This window comes from Chaetodon trifascialis, chromosome 22 (genome assembly GCF_039877785.1).
Source record: "Chaetodon trifascialis isolate fChaTrf1 chromosome 22, fChaTrf1.hap1, whole genome shotgun sequence".
Classification (NCBI taxonomy): Eukaryota; Metazoa; Chordata; class Actinopteri; order Chaetodontiformes; family Chaetodontidae; genus Chaetodon; species Chaetodon trifascialis.
The window spans coordinates 17,735,667-17,756,840 of NC_092077.1; the positions used below are offsets into that span (position 1 = coordinate 17,735,667).

At 45.6% G+C, this 21,174-nt stretch overlaps 1 protein-coding gene across 2 annotated transcripts in view; it reads right to left on the bottom strand.

The window, feature by feature from the left end:
* Nucleotides 1–21,174, bottom strand: part of LOC139350290 (ankyrin repeat and BTB/POZ domain-containing protein 3-A) — a 155,883-nt gene that overhangs the window by 44,392 nt on the left and 90,317 nt on the right. For both annotated transcript variants that reach the window (XM_070991517.1, XM_070991518.1), the window contains exon 2: nucleotides 5,309–5,458. In XM_070991517.1, coding sequence (XP_070847618.1) covers nucleotides 5,309–5,458 — 150 coding nt within the window. The remainder of the gene's footprint in view (nucleotides 1–5,308; nucleotides 5,459–21,174) is intronic.

Sequence of the window (21,174 nt, forward strand, 5' to 3'; positions counted from 1 at the left end):
TTACAGCGTTTATTTGCCCAGTGGCTGCTCCCGGACCCACGGGGCAGCCGCTGCGCCGACAGACGGACGGCCTTTCTCCATCACACCTGGTCACAATATGTCAGCTCGGCGCCTATGGATCCTACACGCCACACGTGAGGGATAACAGAAGAAAACTGCCCAAACCTGCCACCGGCGTTTTCTCTCCCGGCTCAGACAAAGACGTGAAACACGAGCGCATCGGATGAGCGGCGAGATCATGGCGACCTCAGAAATAAAAGACTTATTTTTCCACTTCAAGAGAATGAAATTATGGATATAGTGATGAATGTTGCTCTTTAGCAGCCTCTTCTATTATCCATTAATTACCAAACAAGTCGGGTGTGAAATTGCCCTCACAGCCGTGTGGCCACTTCACTTTTTAAGTGATCTTGTTTATCGTTCAGATATTGAGCTAACAGCTTAAAATGGATTCCAATTTAAACACTCTAAACATGTTGATCCCGAGCAGGTTTTAATGCGTTATGGGCGTCACACACCTGCTTCCTGTCACCTGTTCGATGCGGATCGCTGCTGTGACATCAGAGGTGGTGCGTGTGGCGTCTCTTTTATTAGCCTATATCATTACCACATTATTTCTCATTATGAACATCAGCATAATTACTGTAAGCAGGCTGCCGTGGAGATGACTGACAGCCTCTATCAGCCTCCTCTCTGCATCATGCACTGAATGCAGAGGCGCCACGTTCACATACACTGACATCTATTTATTCTCAAATGTTGGCAGATTTCTGGAAGACATGAAAACAGGAAACCTGGAGTCTGTTCTGGTCTTACTATCGGCACTAAGACGAGCCACAGCTTCTGGCCTTTGTGACAGGCTGGTGTCAGATTGACATGTGTGCTTTTAACATGTTTACAGGAAATGCTCAGAGCGCATGAGCAGCTAAATAACTGTGACACCGCGTGAAAAGAGAGTGAAGCGTAAACGGTCTGATCGCTGATGTTAATGAGACAAAATTAAAAACTGCAATCTGTAGAGTGTGTGTGAAGGTGGTTTGACTCCAGCGCGGGAAAAAGTGACATCACTTCAAGTCAGATTTAATTTGGTAGCACCTCAGCTTTGAGAGCAAGGCCGTAATTTCCATTTCAGTTTGAAACTAATGTCTCTCGGAACAACGTCCTCCGACGGTCCAGCTGCCAAAATCCAGATGAGCAAAGAGAGCAGCTGATAAAAGTTTCATAATGCTCATCTAATTAAATTCTCAATTACTGCAAAACACTTTTAGCTTTAAGCTTAACAAGCAGCACAGAGTGCTCATGGACATTTTTGTCCCAGGTTTCGCCTCCCAGGACACCTACAGCTTTCTGTCCTTCCCTCTGATTGGTGGAGTGCAAGCCTGGAAATAAGCTGCAATCTCCTCTGCACGTCCTCCAAAAAGTCTAATCTGTGTTTTATTTACAGTAAATATTCCAGTGAAAGGACGCTTGAACATCAGCAATAAAGAATACAATGCAAATACCACATTCATCCATAAATACTGCAAGAATCAGGTTTTCTGTCAATGCAAAGTAAACGTGATTGTAGCGGAGTTAGTGCGTTAATAAAAAGAGCAATTTACACATAATCTACGTATAAACACTTATAACACTACCATTGATGTGCAAAGCACGCACGCACGCACGCACGCACACACACACACACACACACACACTTTTCTGACAACTGAAGCAGCAAAACATTTTCAGTCCAAATGAGGTAAAATTCAGCAACTTTTCAGCGGTAAAATATTTTCCGAGGGAAACTCCAAACTGAGCTCGTCTTTGGGCTGAAAAGAAAAGCCGAGACGAGGGAAGCCGCCGGCGGATGCGCATGTCATCGATAAGGCCGACGTCCTCCTGAAATCTCGGGGTAATTGCAGCCGAATGCGCACTTGTCATCACGGCGCATCAGCGGATCAATGGAAGTCCTCTCGTTCTTTGGAGCCAGAAAACGGTCAGATTGTGTTGTTATATTTACAGCGACGACATACATTTTCTTCCTCTGGTGCTTTCTGTGCTGTTTTCTTTGTCGAGAGTCGCTGAAATTTATTTTGAAAACATTGGATTTTCTCTCAGACCTCGCCGTCTATTGCCACTATGGGTGCTAAGGCAAGGACGAATTTCTACATAAAAAGAGACAACCGCACTACATCTGTCTGCGATAAGCACTGGAATTTATTCCTCCACTGCGTCCTTGTTGAGAAATTGTCGTCTTGTATCTCATCTGTGCTGCTGTGACTCAGAGGTGCCAGAGCTGATGGAGGACGAAACTCCTGCAGCAGTCCCAAGGAATAATCTGCAAAGTCGCCTACACAGGAAACTTTTTGAATCGTCCACTTCCTGCATGTGGATGCTTCAGTTTGGCCTGCACTTTGTTAATTATCTGTTCTGTTAATGACTTGTTTTATTTGTTGCTCCATGTCGCTGTTAATGCTGCGAAAGAGCATGCATGCTCAGCAAATGCATGCTGCGCTGAATAAAGGCTGAACATTAACTTCATTAAATCCAACCAACTGCACAGCCAGACTTATCTTCTATCTTCGAGTTTCACCTTTAAAAAAAGAGTTAATAATGTCCTAAAACAGCAACACATATCACACAAACAGGAGTAAACAGTGCAGTTGTTGGGAGATTAGTACACATCTGCTGCTCGAATGAGGATTTCCGGTGTACATGGGATCGATTTAAAAAGAAACTGCTGTTTCTGTGTTCATGGGAAGGAAAGACCATGTCAGTCTGTGCTACAGTGAGGCTCACTGATGTGTTTTTAATAGTTTTTGGACAACAGTCAAGCTCTGTGATTCAGAGGAAGACGATTTGTCATTGTTTTGGTCTTTTGATGGGATTTATTGGCATTAAGGAAAATATAGACAATCATCGGGCTTATCCTTAAAATGCATGCATACATGTGAGAGGCTCATCACACACTTCAGGCTGATTCACCTGTTTCTGATAAACAAGCTAAAGTCTGTCTGAAATGAGATGAAGAAGTTCTGTCAGATCTGCTCCTTTGAGTTTCCAGCGAAGGCAGATGGCAGAACATGCTAAAAGCAGCACCCTTAATGCAATCATCATACACTCGACAAGCAGATTCACAGTGAACACACAGAGTGATTTGTACACTGTAGATCAATCTGTTCACACGACGCAGCATGAGGCGGAAATCAGGCCACAGAATCCGCTGAAATCCACAAAGTGACTGCGAGCATTTGGCATCAAACGTGTTACGAGCCACATGTCAACCTCTGGCAGCGTTCGAGTGGCCGACCCTGGAGGTGAGGAAGCCCAGCTGAGGCAGCGGCGGCGCGGGGAGTCAAACACACGGTGCATTAAACAGGAATCAAGCGGCAGCCTGTGCTGCTTTTTCTGCCTTCTGATCCGAGCGAGCGGCGTTCTGTTCACGCATGCTAATGATGCTTCAAAGAGTGAGCGGTTAGCACAGCGCCTACCAGCACAATCCCAGTATACGTGTCCTTTACCACACCAAGCAGCACACAGATGAAGTCTGCAGCTAGCTGGTGCACATAGCGGAGCATTTCGCTGCTTAAGAGTCAGATACTTCCCTCAGGAGTTACAGCAGAACGAACCCAGTGGACACAAAGTCAGTCAAGTTTCCACTTCCACTTCTGATGCTAACTATCCAGCTCTTATTGCATTTACTCCAAACACACTGTAATGCTAAATGCTACAAATAAATGGACTACATATGTCATCCTCGTGAGGCTAACGCTGGTTTAGGCATCAAAGCTGCTTGGTTAAATTTAGGAAAAGGTCATGGTTTAGGTTGCATACAAGATGTAACATTCAAAAAATGGGTCGTAACAGTCAACTTGCACAGTCGACCTCCTGGTGAGGTCTGGCTGATATTTTCCCGAGTACAGACTGTGAGACGTAAGGACAGTGTCTCACAAATGAATCACAACTGTGACGCAGCAACTGGTGCTTAAACGGAAGAAACATGGTGAATTTCTTGATTGAAACCCACGCGGGCACAGAAAGAGCATGCAAAGCCCAGACATAAAGGTTCTGCACCGGCCGGGATTCGAACCCTGTGCCGCCGTGCTGACCACTGAGCCGCCGTGCTGCTCTAAGGAGTCACAACAAACATTCATCCAGGACAAACGTGCACGGACGCAAACACGTAGCCACACATAAAGCAGCTGCCCGGGGGGGACAGGATGATCTAATATGTGACGAGGAGCAGAGGACGAGGACAGGGGTGGAGGGAGAGGGGTATCGGAGCTAAAGGTGGAGCCCTCCCTTTCAAGCGGAGGTTAAAAGCCTGCGAGGCGGTGACCTTGGATTTAAATGTCCCCGGGCGGGCCTCATAAACAGGTGTTAGAACAGCTGTATGGAACGCTTCCTGGCTGCAGTGTGTCAGAGGGTGAAGGGAGGGGGAGAGATGGATGAGCAGAGGGGAGGCGGTTGGACGGCCTCAGACCACCGTGACAGCCCTCAGGGACGGGGAGTGTGCATTCCTTCACACTAATGGGACTATTTGGCAAATAGTTATGGAAATAAGTCCTCCAGCAGATCAGTTTTAATTTGCATAACAATTACTGCTGCATTTATAATAAGCATAGCGGCGTGGCGTTCATCAAACATTAGTGTCTGAGAGCTAATAACTGTAGCCTTAAGTTGCCAATGCTTTATTTTAATATTTAATAGATTTAAATTTGACTATTTTAATGCTGTCCAATCTTCAGCAGAGTAGGAACAGTTCAAAAACAGCATTGAAACAGATGGCTCACCTAAACTCTGCAGTCTAAGTGCAGATTATTAATAAAACTGTGCTAAGCTAACAGCTGCTAGCAGCCCCTGTCCTGAAGGAGGGAGGTTTTATCTCAGGACTTGGGCTACAGGTAATGACAGCTGCTGGTATTTGATCTTTAGAAAAAGCAAACAGCTCGACAAACAAAAATATGACTTTAAAGCTGCTTCCAGGTGATCAAATAGTGTTTTTTTAATGCGAGCAAGTCTATGATCTCCTTATGTGCACGCAGGAGTGTGATGCAGCTGAGAAACAGAGCTCAATATTAACTGAATCAGTTCTTTGTTTGCACACTTAAAAATTCAGAGGGAGAGATTAAGAGTCATTCAGAGACTCTGTGAGTGTCAAAGGTCTCAACAGCAACTTGAAAATACTCCTCCACGTTTCTCTGCTCCAGATGTCGAATCTAACAGTGAAGCTGTGTGATAATGATGATGATGAACCTCTAAGGACGTGTACTAATACCATGTAGCAGCAGATGACCAGTGTTCACTTGTTAAGCTGAAGCGTACTCACTCAGTTCTGCGATGCTGCCCACCCTCGTCGCGAGCAGCGACTGTTCCAGCGTGCGGAGCTCGGCCTGGGTGTATCCCTGACCCTCGCTGCCCCTCCCCGAGCGCTGCTGGTCCCGGTGCAGGTTCAGACTCTCCGGCAGGCTCAGAACACCTGCAGACAGCACAGAGAGGCAGCAGGTTAAAACCAGGACGTACGACCAAGAGATTGCAGCACATTTCAGCTTCTGACGTTCTGCCGATGCAGCAGAACAGAACAGGGGAAAGCAAACGAGTCTGGAAAAGCATGGAAGCAACAGCACTTTCAGTAAAAATATGGAAATCAGTTGGTAAGCTGACAGGAAGAAGGCCGACATTCATTTCACACGCAGCAGCTGGAGAGTAAACATTTGTTGCTGCGATTAAACACGGAGACAAAGTCGCAGGTTAACAGCAGACTCCACTGCACATCTTATTTTTTTGGGTGTGAACTCCGAGTGAACGTTTGGGCGAACCGATGCTGGCTTTTTAGTCTCTGGTGATGTGTGGCACTTCTCTCACACAAAGGCTTCCTTTTAAAATGAAAATTAGACGACTCGAGGTGCAGGATCGCTCAGAAAATGGTCTCTGCGGTGACTTCTGAGCCCTCTTCTGGTTTGATCTTAGTCTCCGTTTGGCTTTTTGCGCCCGGCTTTTCGCTCATGGCTTAAACTCTAATGGAGCCAATTAGGCTGCGAGCCACATTTGTGACTTCAAAGCTGTGAATTGGAAACACGGCGTGGAATATAAACAGTGTGTATTTTCCTGTTGCATCTCGTTGGGATCGCAGGTGTGTTGTGTGTGCTTTACAAACAAGGTGCGGCAGATAACGTTGGCTCGAGAGGATTAATGCATTTAGGTGCCGTTCCTGCAGCCAGGCTTTGTTTAGCTGCAGAGAATGGCCTGTGACAGATGGGATATTGAGTTTTTCGCTGCAGGAGAATGGAAAGCAACACCCTGCCGAGCGCTAATCCTAATGACACGGCGCAGGGGAATACGCCGTTTCTCAACAAACTGTAATTACAAACATGGAGGAACTTGGTTGATTTGTCTGTGTGTGATGCCGACACACAAGACTAAAGGCCCACACAGCGGATGGAGAGCAGGAGTCTCCTTCTGTAGGAGGTTTCCCTCCATGGAGAGCAGGGCTCCAGATTCCTCCCACCATGTCCTCTTCCCACAGTGTCCAGCCCAAGAATTCCAGAATTCCCCCATCCCTGGTCTTCCCACAGCCTTTCCGGGGAGGTCAGCTTTATTTAGAGCTCCAAATAATGATTATAACAGCCTTTTCTCCATTATTGCTAAACCGCCGACCAGTACTGATGCAACAGCTGGTATTCGGGTGTGTCTCCGACAGATTCCTCAAGCGAAATCTGCAATGCTCAAACAAAAATGGGCGCTTTGCTCTGCAGTTCTGCAGAATTTCTATTTTACAGCACAGAGGAGGAAGATTCCTTCGCAAGCAGTGATTTAATGGTTTGCAGGAAGGTGAAAACTGACATCTGACTGCTGTTTGAATGGCTGCATCTCAAGGTGCAGTTTGGAGCTACTTCTCTCTCAACATAGTTATTTAAATGCTGCTGACATATATGAAGCCAAGACATCTAAAACAAGACCAGTCATCCACGTGCAGTTAATCTGGACTTCGACACATCTAAATCATCAAATCGCTGAGTGAAAGTGTTCGCATTACTTGCTTTTCATTATTTTATCACCACGTAAATGCATGCAGCTCCCTGTGGCACGCACACACCGTGCTGCATAATGTTTGCGCTAAAGTTGAACTTATTCCCTCAGCTGAGATGCTGCAGAGAGTTTCATCAGCGAAAGGTCGGCGCCTCGCTGAACTCTGAGCTCAACCTCCTCCAGAGCAGGTCAGGTGTGCAGCGTGAGTTACCATGGCGATCTAGCCAGGTTAAAGTGAATCAACTCTGGCTTCAGGCTCAACACACCTCGCTAACCTTCACTTTGTCGCACACGCCCTCTGATGAATGCAAGCTGTCCTCCAACAACTCCTGAAGGAAACATCTGGCTGCTGAACGCTCCGCCGTTTCTAATTCGTCCGCCTGCCTTTTGGTGCGGTGCAGGTAGCATCCGGTGGAGTTTTTAGAGCCCTTTCTGCTGAATAAAGCCGCCTGCTGAGTCTGGAAATGACGCTGGTGTGAAGAGCTAAAACTGTGGGCTGTAAAACCAGGAGACGCTAATAGACTGTGAGGAGCTGCGGAGCAATTATTCTCTAAGCAACACCTTTCACACCCATCCCAGTCACTGCTAATGTAAATGACAAAAATATCAATTATAGCCGCTTTAAGTTTCTAATTACATCTCCAGCAGCGATGAGCTCGACCAAATCGATTCCATGAGTGCGAATAAAGACGTGCTTCAATGAGTTTGTACAGCTAAATAGGGACTAATGCATGTTCTTCTACAGAAAAGGTTGGAGATCGAGAGAGACTCTTGAGGCAAAAAATTCTGCAAAGTAAACAACGTCAGTGCTGCAAATGTCGAGAGAAAGCAAAGCCAAGAAAAAGTGAAGTTAATATTCTGAGAGAAGACGGTTGATGGCGAGCAGGAATTCCTCAAACCTCGGGTAAAAGGGAGGCTGCCAGTCTCTCTCCATCGCCGTCCCAGAGTGATGCACAGAAATCTCTAATCACCAAAACCATATTGCCATTCACGGCCTCCTCTGCAGGAGATTTTTGCACTGTTCTTGTTTGAGGGGGGGCAGGTTTGAATAATTCACAGCACTTTGTGCAATCAAGCCCTCCCATCTTCAACGGCGCCCAAACCAACTCTTTTATTTTTCTTTCCACTATCCTAACTATTCTTTTAATATCATCCCGGGGTGCCAGGCAGGCCTTTGCTGCATTATTCATCCCGTCAGATGAAGACGTATAAACAAGTCTGCAGCTCTCTCTCTTTCCCCACCTCCCACTTCCTCTACATGTTATCTCTCTCTCACACTTGGCTTCTCCGGATGGAAAAAAATATTTGATCCTAGGTGCTGTCTGTGTAATAAACATCAGAGGTGAGAAAGAAGTCAGTCTGGCCCCGTCGAGACGAGGAAGAAAGAGGAGTTGGAGATGGAGGGAAGAGGGGATGCTGACATCGACGGCTGATTAAAAAATGACAAGCAACATGAGACTGAGGTGTTTCAGGCGTGTTTTATAAGCTCATATTTCAGCGTCACTTCAACCACATCTTTCTGTGACCTCCGAGGCAACTGGATGAGCTCACGGGTGCAGATGTATACTTGAGAAACAGTCTAATCCCAGATAAACAGATATGACCTGCATTTTTTATTTCCTCCCTTCATATCTGTTGCTGTCGGGCAGATGAAGACAGAGACTGGGTCACGGGGACAAGACCAAAGCTCCAAGCGGTCCCCTGAGTCATCTGTGCAGAAATACTGCTGCTCATGCCCGTCGTCATAAATAAAGCGGAGAATATCGAGCTGTGCAGGCATCAGCACGCAACAGCTGTCTGTATGGGAATAGATCACTCCGGAAAAAGGTTTGGAAAATTAATATTGCAGAGAGGCAGAGGAACAAATGCACAGCAAAACAAAAAAAAAAATCACACGGCCGAGAACAAAGCAATTAATAAAACTCCTTCACAGCTTGAAACTGTGGAACAAAGATGCAACTCTTTGATATCATCCAGCTTTAAAACCTACAGCTGCTGCCGTATAAATGAGGCGACTCTCAGCCAGGTTTCTGTGTTTACATGAGCATGATGAGCTGAGGATGTTTCCGGAAGCAACACAAACATGGCCTCCTTTTTTCTGGTATTGTCTCAGAGTTATGTAAAAAAGTCTGTCTTAGCTGTCGCACACAGAGTCGGCTGGTTGAACGGTACGAAAGGCGTCTTGACGGGCCGACGTTACACAGAACAGAGAGCTGGAGAACCAAAATGGAGGACACTATCACAGCTTATTAGCTGTGCTGAATGATACACTTTTATCTTCCTCCGTTTGTGTCTCAACTTCTACAAAAAAGATGGATTATTAGCAGTTATGAGACACGAGATGACAATACAAACGTGTCTTATGAATAAACTGTTCGCACTCACTGTCCCAGTAGCAACAGAGTTAAGCTAACAAGCTTGCTAACTGATCATTAGCACACTGACAGCTTTATTTAGCCCCTTTAGTGAATTAAATCATGTAAAATCCTGAGAATAAAATGCCCAGTGAGAGTAAAGAGCCCAGTCAAAGAAAATAAGAAGAAGCTAAGGAGCTAAAGTGAGCTACTAGCCTGGTTAGCATCCCAGTGATTGGCACACCAGTAACAGTAGTTCACAAACTAGCTCTGTTCAAAATATGTCACCAAACTTCAAAGCAAATAGTTTGCAAAGACGTGCAGATTAATGGTCTGACTGAGAAAAGGCTGTGTACCGCTGTCCTGCTCCCACTTCGTCCCTCTTACTGGGACACTGGGAGCCAGTTGGCAAAATATTGTGCTACAACACCTTTATAGGAAAAGCTAAAGTTACATCAGAAAAGCAATACCACTATCATGCCTATCCATTAAACAGAGCTAAGCAGCAGGCAGTTAGCTTAGCTTAGCATAAAGACTAGAAGAAAACAGCTAGCCTGGCTATATAGAGCTAAAACAATTTCCCTGCTAACACATCTAAAGCTCACTACTAAACACATAATATCTTGTTTGTTTAATCCAAGCACTAGAGCTAGAGTTTTGGACACAGTCAAGCTAGCTGTTCCCCTCTGCCTTCAGTCTTGATGCTAAGATAAGCTAACCGTCTCCTGGTTGATGCTTCGCATTTAAGGGACGGATATGAGACTGGTATCAATCCTGTCATCTAACTCTGCGTAAAAGTGATGAAGCATACTTTGCAGGATGTTGAAATATTATTCTAATAGATGCTAAACAGCAAATAGAAGCCAATTAGCATTTAGCAAAATGAGATTTATAGATAAAATCAAACACAGCTCTGTAAAAATGCACTCTTTAGTTGGATTTTGTTGCCCTTTCCAAGAGCAAACTCCAACCATGAGATGGTCTGTGAGATGAGTTTAGTGGACCGGAGGCTGCAAACCTTCCAACAAATCATAACCCAGTGTTTACTGGACCTCAATGGAGGTGAATGTAAGCATGACCTGTCCTTTCTATCAATATGCAGGCCGACTACCTTGAATCTACAGAGCGTCAGCTTTGCAGGATCTCAATAAAACCAGCCATGATTTCAGCCTCACGAGGGAAAAGCTTTAAAACCATCCAGACTTCAACTGAAATTAAAACAAGACAATCAGCTTCACACTCCTCAAACAGCTGACAGCACTTAAAGTCGGCTTCAAGTGTTTTCCAGATCCACCACGTCCACAGAGGGAGATGAATCTGAAGTCCAGGAGGCACCAAAGAGACTTTTATTCCAGCTCCAGAAGCAGTGCACCATCACAGGTGACAGCACGATGTGTTTTTGAACAAGCCTTTGAGGGAAACATTGCGGGTTTAATGGCACACCTTGACATTTTGAATTCGAGCTATTTTTCTTCACCAGACTTGTTGCCAGAGAGAACGGGTGAAAAACATTTCTATATTTGTGCATTACTCTAAAAAACAGTCCTCTGCTGCTGAATTTATTGAAGTTTGAGGCCAAAATGCAAAGAATTAGCTCACATTGTGAAACTTTTATGGCAGGGCTGCTGATTATTTTCTCTGCTAATCGTTTGGTCTCCAAACTGTGAGGAAATAGTGGAACAGGGCGATCATAAATGTCCTAAAAGCCAAGGTGACGTCTTCAGAACTGCTCATTGTCTGACAAATGACCTAAAATGTGAGGATACTGGATTTTTCTGACACATAAGACAAAGAACAGAAGCAAATCCTCAGGAACCAGTGAATGTTTTGCCACTTTTTTTAACTAATTGATGAATAATTTCAGCTCTCCAAATGGTCCTACTCGATATGAACCACATGCACGGACAAATGCAACACAAGCACGCGTGTGTGTAATTAACGGCTCATTATACACACTCTCCTCTCTCTTTGCATAAAAAGCACCATTTTAAAAAAAAGGTCCTTTCAGAGGAGACACGGGGGACGGGATTGTCTGGACTGTTCGAGATCAAGCCCGGGGTATAATGGGATTCGTGATCAATGCCATCTCTTTACATGATAGACAGCCAATCTCTTCTGAATGGCTCCACCACTCAAGAGCAAAGAAAACTCAATTCCTTAATGCCCGACCTTTGAACGGCCTCCTCCAGAGAAATCTCTACTATAGAAAAAAAAGCACTTTTAAGAAAATGACCAACAAGAGCTGAAGTGTCACAATGACGCCTGGATGACACGTCGACATGCAATAAGCCGCCCGTGTGCTGAGCCTACTCGCCTCTGAATGACACGTCAAGGTCAATCAGGCCACTCTGAGGCTACGATCCACCGGCGGCGGCACGCGGGGGTATCGCCGCGCCGCTCTCGCCCCGGCCGCGTGGCTCAGCTCCCTTATTTTTCTGCAGGAATGTCCAATCGATTTGCTGTGGCGAGAAAGTGGCGCTCTCCCCTTGTCAGCGAGAAAAACTCTGCCGGAATATTAACAGGTAGTTGCCATGGCAACAGGCGACTGCTGCCTAACAGCGCAGTGATTGCTCGAGCTGCAAAAAGCTTTTTTTTTACTGTAAGGAAAGCACATACACAAGAAAGCTGAGGAGCCCCGGAGCCACATCCACACGGATGACCAGCCATGGAACAAAAAGCATGTCATCATCGGGGGATGATTCAGTTGGGTAATTGCTGCATCGAGTATACCAGGGAGACATTTATTCTCTCATCAATAATGAATGAATGTACTTGGGACTCAGACCACATTAGCAGTGGAATGGCCAAAATGATTAAACGGCAGACCCAACTGGCTAACTGCAAATGTCAAGCTGTAGATCCATGACCCAGCTGCTGGTCGAAGCCCACAGCGGCGAAGGAAAGAGCAGGGAAACTACTGTGAGAGGACACCGAACTGAACTGCATTCAATACGCCCCCATTGTGCATTCAAGGCGGTGGCGTGACGGCCTAATTAGTTATAAATTTTTTAAATGTGGTCGAGGCTTTGAGGCTCCCGAGATGATCAGCGGCTTTCATCTCTTCCATAAAGAATAATGAAGCGTGTGGCTTGTTGACGTCAGCAGCTGAAGCAGCTGCATGCAGTCATATATACAGCTCCCCCATACGCTCCTACTCATTAAGTGCATGAAAACCTGTTTGCAGATTAAAGGAAATGGATGAGTGCAGCCATGTTTTTGGATTCTTTTCTTAATGGGATGCTCAGGAGGGAAGAACGAACCAGGTGAAGTTTGATGCATGCAAACAAAGAGCAAAGAAATGTTTCATCTGTCACAAACTAAATGACATCTGGTGGCTGCACGCTGGCTCTTAGTCCACGCTCACCTTGGGGGGAAATTACTTTCATCACCCCCCCTGCTGTGTTGAACTTGGTGTTTCCTTGCGGGGAGTGACAAGGTCAGGGTCTAGACGCATACTTTACATTCACAGAGTTAAATAATGTTTTAAGAAAATAGTTATTTATTCCCTGTTTTTATCTCGTGGGCACAAGATACAGTAATTCACCATAAATTCATGAGCTCCTCTGCCTTGCAGATGCACACAGCCACCTCATGATGCACAAAGCATCAGTCTGTCCTCAGCAGGAATCATCTGCTCTGTATATTAACAGCTCTGCACCAACTTATACATAAAACACAACCTTCCTCTGATGAAAGGTCACATGGTCTGGTCTGACCAGTAGCTCATGGCGGCTAATGTTAGCGAACTTGCTGGTGAAGCCGATGAGTAAATCTGCTGACTGTATGGCTCTTCTGTCCTCCTGATGATGATGTTGATGATGATGTTTTCAAAGCAGCTGACTAATGAGAATCTTGGGAAATCAAGACCAATTCAACGTCTCATTATCCTGTAAACGTTGCGTAAACGCTACGTCGTCTCCCTTTGAAACCGACTCGGCTGGAAGCCAACAAAGGTTATTGATGCTGTTTTATAGCAGCTTTGGATGTGCTCGGAAGCTGTGTCCAACTTATAAATAACTGCCTTTATAGACATAACTTGTGTGGACAATTTGTGCCTACGACATTTTATTTCCACTCTTTGGGGACCTCCGGGGCTTAAACAGAACCAAACTGGAGCCAGACATAATTTCATTTGTTGGGTAAAATCAATGATAAATAAACCACTTATAGAGCTCAAATCATGAAACCCATAAAAACAGGCTAAAGCTACCGAAGGTCTCCAACCTTCCAGGATCCCGAATGTCCCGCTCACACGACATATGAGATAAAGACTGTATTATAAGTGAAGGTTGTTCTTTGCCAGTCATTACGTCAGTCGTCACCAGCTCTGCCTTCATGTCTGTTTATGTAAAACTCCAGTGTGCACATGGTGACAGCCCTCCAGCAATCACTGCCGAGCACCCACATCATGGTTAATAGCTCAGTTTGGTGTGGGTGCCATACTCTGACACTGCCCTTATAAAGGTTTACTTCAGTGGCTTTCAGAGCTGAGTGTCTGCCTGTTCGCTGTGCAGACAGACGGCACACAAAAGGTCTGACAGAGTACTACTATTATGTTTCTCACACAGTGTGAACGCAGCTCCTAATGGAAGCCCCTGCATTCTCGCACCTAAAAGGGGTGGCGAGAAGGTCCCGAGTTCTTCGACAACAGAGCTCATTGAAGATCAAAGCTGGACAAAAATCTGCTGCCTCACATTTCAAACATTTCAGCAGCACGTGGTTTGACATTGGACTGCTGCACGTCACAGATCAGGGAACGGACGGGTCCCATTTATTCAGCCAAATGCAGGAGGCGGACGCTGATGGTCAACTTTACCAGTGAATGAAGCGCATGAAGTTTCACTGTCTCGATTCCCAAAAAGCCACCGCAGAGAGAGAGACTGGAATTGTTGAAAGGCTTCATTGACTCATGAACAATTCACTTGTCCAGCACCTCAAATTAAGACAAGAGACTGTTGACCTCTTCTTATTCTGGCTTCGGATCATTCACACATTATTCCAAATGGTTAGCCCACATGTGGAGTCGTTCTGTAATCAATGCATTTCCATATTCATGAAACATGCAAAGATTACTGTCTGCGTGGCGGCTCCACAGCTCCACCCTGAAGGCTTCAGCGCCCGGCTGTCGAGCCCGTGGCCACGCTGCTCACCTGCTGACGCTTCTCCACGACTGCTGCTGCTGGTGTCGCATTTCAAACACCTGAAATCCAACCCCAGCATCCACCTGCTGGCTCCCAGTCACCTTGGGGGGATGTTACTATCGTCACTCCCTGCCGAGCGGGTGTTCCCTTGTGGGGAGTGACAAGGTCAGAGTTCAGACGCCCAGGAAGCTGTGTGTGTTTAGCATTCCGGGAATAATCCCGTACTGAGGGATCTACCTAATATCCAACAATATACAACTTGTATTTATGGTCTGTATGATATGACATGAGCACAAAGTAAGCTGCCCCTTCATTTACCATCAAAACAGTTTCATTTCCTTTTGTGCGAGCAGCCTTTGAGTCTCACCGGGAAGCTAATGTGGCTTTATAATCGTAGCCTTGTTTAATCTTCTGTTGCCGCTCGCTGACCAGAACATCTCTCCAACCGTTCATGAGCATTCGAACGCTTTTCATCACCCCTCTCCCTCTCCTTCAGTGTAATATCTTCCAACAAGATGGGCCCTCACATCCTCATAAATACATCACAACAAATAAATGTATCCGGCCATGTAATGGAAACACATGCAGATGTGTTTACTTGGACTGATTCTGCAGCGTATGCTCATCCACTGCAAACCGGCTGCTTCTCGCTAACATTAAAACTTTGTTTTCCTCGCTCTGATCTTCTCTGCGTGTTTGCAGACTTCCTCTTCCCACCATATTTGCATATTCTGAGGTGCATCACTGCGGTCTTTCTGTGTGTGCGTGCGCGTGAGTGTGTGTGTGTGTGTGTGTGTGTGTGTGTGCCCTTGGACTACTGTGTCAAGCAAAGCAAGCACGACAACTTTAACTGAATGAAAGTTTCAGTGTGAATTCTCCAACTGAAATGTTATGAAATGAACTGCACATGGGACATAATACACACAGCACATGTGATGCTGCAATATTCTGCAACCCTGTTTTCACCTCCTGTGGCCTGATAATGTTCAAGGTCTGAGCTTTTTATACAAGACTCTCATGTTTCTGTTCTCTGAAAAGCGCGACTTTGTCGAAAATGTACACACGAGCAGGAATAAGAGCTCAGATCAGATTAAAAGTACGGACATAATCGCGTATAAATACTCCAGCACACCACCAGCCAACTACAATTAAAGTATCACAAGCAGAAGTACTCATATCATAGAAAAACGGCCCCTGAGTCTGATTTATCATTAAGATACTGACGCGTCGGTATGTAAGCAGCGTATACTGTAGCTGGTCGAGCAGCCTGTCAGAGGATCATGAGATGATTAATGGTGCAGGAAAGACGGAAAAACAAAGTTCTGACACTCAAATTTGTTTTCATTTTTTCTCGAATTTTTCTCAAACACTTACTTAAATGAAACCATGTGAGAGGTTCAGAGGGGAAACGTCTGTTCGGTGGAGCTGCTAACGACTCGCAGACGTGAGGTCCCAGGTAGACTGTCAGGGCTCGCGAGGAGGAAAGGCTGGAACTCACTAAACTACATGTAGAGTCAATGCACTGAGCGGCGTAGATGCACAGCACCGATTCCAAAAAACGTTGGCGTAAAACATAAATAAAACCAGAATGCAATCATTTTCAAATGAGCTGTGTTTAGCTGGAGCTGGATTTATCCAATCACGTGTTCACAAAGCGGTGAACCTCGCTCCATCCCTTTCTGTGGAACGATCCAAACAGGTGTGTTTGGAGCTTTTCACATCTTTCCCAGCCTTCGGTTGCTCCTGCCCCGACGTGTTTGAGGCGCATTGCTGATGAGGTGAAACATTAAATATTCTGCCTTTGTGCTGTTTTCAGTTGAGTTTATGTCAAAAAGGATCAGCAGGTTATCACATTCTGCTTTATGTATGTTTAACATGGCGTCTTAATGGAAGCATCAGAGCCTGAAAACTGTGATTAAGTGCAGTACTTGTGCAGCGCTGGCCGTGATTACAGGAAGGTAACATGAAATCTGACTCCCTCGCCACTGCAAAAATGATGAAATTTGCAAATGAATGAACTCTAAAGCCAACTGACATAATTACATACGGTGCTGAAGTTCCCTTGATAACTTTGATCTCTAAAAACCCAAACCCAGTATGTTAACGTGCCTCACTTGAAGCCTCACGCAATTTGCCACAGCAGTTACCGATCACAAGAGATGTGTCTGCGTTCAGGGTGAAAGGCGTCGATCCAGATGGCCTTCCAAGAAAACTTCCTGCTTCTGTGCCGAATCCAGAGCCAGCAAACAGGCATCGGAAGCCTCTTTAAGCAAACTGAGCCTCAGAGTTTAATGTGATGAATCTATACGCTTTGTATCATCATCTACACTGCAGAAAAACAACACGAAGGCTGGTGTGGTCCTTGCAGGTTGTGCAGAGCCCTCAGCATTATGAGGAGCCTAATCCTTCATCGTTTGGGCACCTTTATCATGCCAAGCCAGATGGATTGCAGGTGGCACGCCAGATGCCTTACTATATTTACAATCTCCATCAAGACCGAGGGGGTCACATCGTGGCAGGAATAAAGTCAGCACACAGCCTCCTCGGTGCCCGGAGCGACGCCGCTGTCTTGTCAGGCGGTCTGTTGTATGCACATATTTAAAATGAGCGGTATGCCTTCGCCGGTGGAGATGCCGTGCGAGGTTGAGTCTGCGTTCTCAATGGAGGCGCCTGACTCATCGCAATCACCGGGGGCGAAGAGACAGGGAGGCAGAGTAATGCAATCAGACGCAACACAAATATCAGGCCGTGTGTAACGAGCGGGGAGGAGGGAGTCAAAGAGGGTCGGCATTAAGTGGTCTGAAAACGATAAAGCAAACACACACGCATGCATAAAGCTTGACGCGTTAATGTACCGCCGTGACTCACAAACACTGAAGTGAGTGGTTAAAATAAATTAAGCGGACAAAAGGCCTCTCCAACAAACATCTTCTGAGCGTCCATCTCCATCAGAAATCATTTTCAGCTCATCCTGTGAAAAGCCCATGATGGAGCAGCACGTTCGCCCGGCCGTTAACTTTAATATCCCACAATTAATTCACCTTCACGGTTTGAATAAACCCTTCAGAGGAATATTCCAGTCCACCTTTGGTGCGCCGACAACATAAAAAACAGCAAACGCAGCCGTGCGGCTTGTAAGTCGACTAACAGAAATCAAACCTCGTAAATCATCATTATTCTTGCATCAAAATGACAAATTTAACCTCTTCTAGGAACAGCCACCACCGCTCTCCATGTCTCCTCTCCCAAACTGAAAGACAGCGCTCACGAACATGACGTCAGACTGAGTATCGAGGTGAGAACGTGACGACAGTAAAAGTACTCATGTTGCAGTGAAATGCTCCCTGTCAGCTGTATTCATGTGTAAACTTACAGTATTTTCTTGCTGTAGACGCTTAAGCTTGAGCTCATTTGATCTACTTCACATCCTGTTGGCTGCTTTAATCTGCAGCCATGCATCTTATTCTATAAGATCATCATGTGTTTGCAGCGTGGCCGTCCTGTGGGAACCACGTATCTCCAAAAGGTTTGACGAGCTCAGAAAAACAGTTTTTCAGCTTTGTGACGACGCATTTTCAGCTGATCCACGAGGCTTTCGAGTCGGTGCATTAACACGCTTCTCAGACTGAGCTTTGTGTTTATCGTTGCACACTCACTCAGACAGCAGTCGCTCTGCGTTAGCGCGTACGCTACGAGCTACAATATGCTACATTTATTCAAGCTTGTACCGTTTGCCCGAGGGAGACAAACAACATCTGCGAGGATGAAAAGGAAACAAAAGGAGCTGGTCTGGATCACACAGTCGCCTACAGGACGCGCTCCATGTGCGCTTTGAAGGCCGGACAACCAAAGCGGAGGACGGGCTGAAGCGGTTATTTCACATGAGAGATCCTCCATCTTCTCACGGGACATGCATCAATTTGGATTGAGCAAAAGCTGAATTATAAAATCTGATGTTCTCTGATCGTTCTGCAGCATTATTGATCAAATCACATCCACCAAGGCAAAACTATTAATAATAAATAATAACCAAGATTTTTTTTTCAATGTGACTTGTTTTTAGTGAATATTTCATGTTTTCCAGAAATATTCGCTGCGCAGCCAAACTTTGTTTAAACCCACAGGACGTTAAGATACCAAAACATATCAGGCTGTTATTTTCATAATACAGTAGAGAAAAAAATCTATCTTAAAATATACTGAACAGTAAACATAACACGAAAAACAACCCTGATATGGATCCACGTCAGTCTACTTCGTTTTTAAAGCAAACATTTTATCGCTGAGAAAGAACCTCGTCAGCGCTCTCTGGTGGACAAACAGAGGTACTCATGTCTTTAAAATAAGCTAATATTTCCGCCTGAGTGATTAATTGGTTTAGCTCTGCTGTAAACTTCATGCAACCTCAATGGAAAACATCTATAAGTGATTTTAAAGGAGAAAACTGAAGGTTTAAGAGGAATTTTAGGCATTTTAACATTTGCGCTCGTTGGGTCAAAAAGTCTGTACAGTATGAAATATGCTCCAGCTCTACATGGGTTCTTGCTGAAGAGATGGTGTTACGGAGGACAAACACCACCTTTTGTTCAGGCTGTCCGTCTCACTCTGCTGCCTCTGCATGAAGTCTTCCTCGCAGTGCACCCGCACTCAATCAAACAGCCTTTTAGAGGAATTACCTGATCGATAGCGTCGTCTTTTGAGGGGATTTTTATTCAAATTCTACGGGCTGATGCAGTGTGGGAACATCCTGCTGAACACAGAGAACGGTTCAGGTGCGGCGTCTTCGTACAGGCGGCGCGAAGGAGGCCGCATGTTATCAAATCAGACAGTTTCATGTGGAAAACATCCCAAAAAAAGATGACGACTGTTGGGGTTTCATGTGCTGTGATCACTGATTTAATAAAGCCGTGTGCTCAACATCTCACCTGCTCCGAGTCCCAAAAGAAGCATATTACATCTCAGCTCCATATAGCACATAAGTTGATTTAATAGTCAGCTTGAAGGCAGCGAGTGATCACACATTTACAGCTTTTTTAATAGCGTCGAGGCGACTCTCTCTGCTGGGTTTTCCCCACAGGAATCCGCCCTTTTTTCACCTAGTTTGGCGTTTTTACACTCCACAGTGTACCAGGTGGAGAGAGGCGGATCGGTGTCGTTCAGCCCCCCCCCCGAATGGAACACGTCTCTAATTTGGCAAAGGGCGATGTTGACATTTGGATCGTCTGCCCCGTGGGAAGGGTGACGACCTCGCATCAGGATGCTGCAACCGTGCGACACCTGATCTGTTCTCTGTATTCAGCAGGATGTTCCCACACTGCATCGCTCAGTGTAACGCAAACAAAAATCCCCTCAAAATGGAGCATAATCGATTGGGTAATTCACCCAAAACGCACTGAAGCACTGCCAGGCAGCAGAGAGAGACGGACCGGACGATCGGCTGCTGAGGTCGTCCCCAAACAGAAGGCTTGACCCCCCCTGCAACCATGTTAAAGCAGGCCTACCCTGCAGTAAGATCCTAAACCCGCTCCAGCTCCAGAGAGCCTGACAAAAGGACGGAAGCTCTCAGAGGATGTGAAGCAATCAATTACTTGTGTGAAATCTGTAGGAATAAGGAAAACATCTGTCAAAGTTGTACCCCCTCCCACAAAAGCCTCAGGGAGTGTTTCAGCCCACCTCTCACACCCCCTGAAGCTGCAGGAGCCTGGAAATGACATACGCAATAAAGTCACATCAGGAAGGAGGCACCCGGCTCATTAGAGGTAATTCTATCACGTAAACTGTTGAACTTAATTCTTGACTTTGGAAACAAAGAGTGTGAGATGTGATTTAAAGCTCCAGAGAAGCTCGTGAGTGCACTTTTATCTGAGACCGATTCAATGCGATCACATGATGTTTTCTTAATTGGTTCGTAGCCGTGAAGAAGAGAACTTTCAGAGGGCGGCTGGCTCGCTCACTGTCACATCCAGTGGAAGGCGAACGCTGTTCAGAGAAGGAAGAACGAACACAAAGCAACGTTTGTGCTGCAGAAAGAGGAAAAAACACATCCCAGACGAAGCTTTTGTGCGCTAACCAGGTGAAACGAAACAAGCGGCGAGCTGATAAAAGGTTACGACTATATGACTGTATCACTTTACAGACGGGAGATTATTCTGCCAGCTATTACCTTCAGTTGGTGCAACAACACGATAAAGATATTTAATTAAAGTCATCAGACTCACCCAGAGCCCCACAGGCTGACTTAGAGCTGAGCTCACATGTGGTTGCATTGGAGCGTCACAACCTGGAAGGTTCCACATCGTCAGAAAACTCAACACAAAAATGTTTGTGTGATTGCAGAGTTGGTCATACATCGATGAAATGTGGGTGGAATTACCTTGAATGACAGACTTTGGCTGTCGTGTCCATGTTTGTTTGGTTTTCACACTCTTGGGAATCACCAAGGGCCAAGTCAGAAATATCAGAGCTTTCGTAAATATCTCGCTGTTGTTTGTAATCACGGCTCAGATGTTGACGTGAATGTTATTTCCAAGTAAGAACCGTACAGTGACTCACATACATGAACGCGGCATCGGTCCACCCACACAGATGTTTTCACTTACGCCTGATTAGAGCTCTTCTCCTGATGTAATTTCCAGCATAATTCCACCTTACTTCAACCTGACAGGAGGCCT